Here is a 1,659-nt window from a genome sequence, read left to right as displayed (position 1 = left end):
AGCAGAGGTGGCCATGGGTGGGCCTGCAGGGTTGACCCAGCAGATGTGGCCATGGGTGGCCCAGCAGAGGTGGCGGTGGGCGTGTCAGCAGATGTGGCCATAGGTGGCCCAGCAGAGGCGGGGAAATTCGGAGGAAGAGAAGTGATTTGTTAGAACAAGTCTGGCCACCTCCTGCTCCTGCTCAGACCTGACTGTCCCCCTCCGTGTCCCCTCAGGCCCGGGAGGCAGCATGGCCCTGGCGGCCACCCCCACCCTCGTCTCTCTGCTGCTGCTGCTGAGCGCGGGGCGCGCGGCGAGCCACTCGGTGCCAGTGCAGGCGGCCTTCCTGGAGGAGGCGGGCGGCAGCGGGGAGGCGGAGGGCGCCTCGGCCTCGGCCTCCAGCCTGGCGCCCCCTCGGACGCCGGCCCTGGCCCCCACGGCGCTGGGGGTGCAGCCCACGGCGCTGGAGGGCCCCCCGCCGCCCACCAACTTCCTGGACGGCATCATGGACTTCTTCCGCCGGTACGCCATGCTCATCGCCGTGGTGGGCTCGCTGGTCTTCCTGCTCATGTTCATCGTCTGCGCCGCGCTCATCACCCGCCAGAAGCACAAGGCCTCGGCCTACTACCCCTCGTCCTTCCCCAAGAAGAAGTACGTGGACCAGAGCGACAGGGCCGGGGGTCCCCGCACCTTCTGCGAGGTCCCCGAGAGGGCGCCCGCCGAGCGGCCGGAGGAGGCCTTGGACTCGTCCCAGCAGCTGCAGGCTGACATCCTCGCCGCCACCCAGAACCTCAAGTCTCCTGCCAAGGTGGCCCCTGGTGGCGGGGACACAGCCAGGATGACAGAGTGCAAGGCTGAGGAAGTGGAGGAGGGCACCCCTGAGGGGGCCTTGGCCTGCAGCGCCTCCCTGGGCACCCCCGAGCTGCCCCAGGAGCCCTGCTCAGCTGGGACCCAGGGAGCTGCAGTGGCTGAAGGCCAAGGGGAGTCAGATGTGGTGCTTCAGTCAACCCAGGAAGCTGGAGACCCCGCCGAACCCCCTGAAAGCCCTTGTGCGTGCAGCAGTGCCACCCCTGAGGTCTAAAAGCCCCGCCCTGCCTGTGGACCCTGAAGGATGGCCACCTCCTTGGGCGTGAGGAAGCCTTGAGTGCTCCCAGACACCCCCTCCTCTGAAATCCTTCTGTAAACCCCTGAGCACCCTGATCCAGCAGAGGTGTGTCTCCCTGTCCCGCACCAGCTGTTCCCCTAAATTCTAGTACATTTGCCTCTGCAGCCCCCAGGCTGCACCCCTGAACAAAGCTCCCTGGGCAGGTGGCACATGTCCTATTGGGGTCACACTAGAAGGAATTCGGAAATCCGCGGGGTATACTGGGAAATAAGCCATACATCCACCCTCTTCCTTTGAGGTAGAAGGCGGGGCCAGAGGGAGGAGGTGTTTTGGAAAGGGTCAAAGGGCAGACTCACGGGCCTGGGCTGGTCAAGCACAATGCAGTCTGGGGTGGATCCCTATTATTAGACCCCCTCCAACCACTGGGGTCACTCTACCTCCTTCTGGAGCCACTGCAGCGAAAGTGGGAGAAATTAATATGGGAACTTCCTTCAGCAAGGGACACCATACACACCCCTTCTTCAAGGGATCCCACACACAGGACAAGCCCCAAAGGAGCATTGCACAGGATTTCA

At 64.3% G+C, this 1,659-nt stretch overlaps 1 protein-coding gene across 1 annotated transcript; it reads left to right on the top strand.

Annotated features, from left to right (window-relative positions):
- Positions 1-229: 229 nt before the first annotated feature.
- TMEM119 (transmembrane protein 119) lies at positions 230-1,060 on the top strand. The gene has a single exon (XM_006894894.1). The coding sequence runs from the start codon at positions 230-232 to the stop codon at positions 1,058-1,060; it is 831 nt and encodes a 276-aa protein (XP_006894956.1).
- Positions 1,061-1,659: the final 599 nt, after the last annotated feature.

This window comes from Elephantulus edwardii, unplaced genomic scaffold (genome assembly GCF_000299155.1).
Source record: "Elephantulus edwardii isolate Elephantulus edwardi_28Jun2011 unplaced genomic scaffold, EleEdw1.0 scaffold00151, whole genome shotgun sequence".
Taxonomy (NCBI): Eukaryota; Metazoa; Chordata; class Mammalia; order Macroscelidea; family Macroscelididae; genus Elephantulus; species Elephantulus edwardii.
The sequence above is the reverse complement of the archived record's forward strand: the minus strand, read 5'-3'. Positions and strand labels throughout refer to the sequence as shown.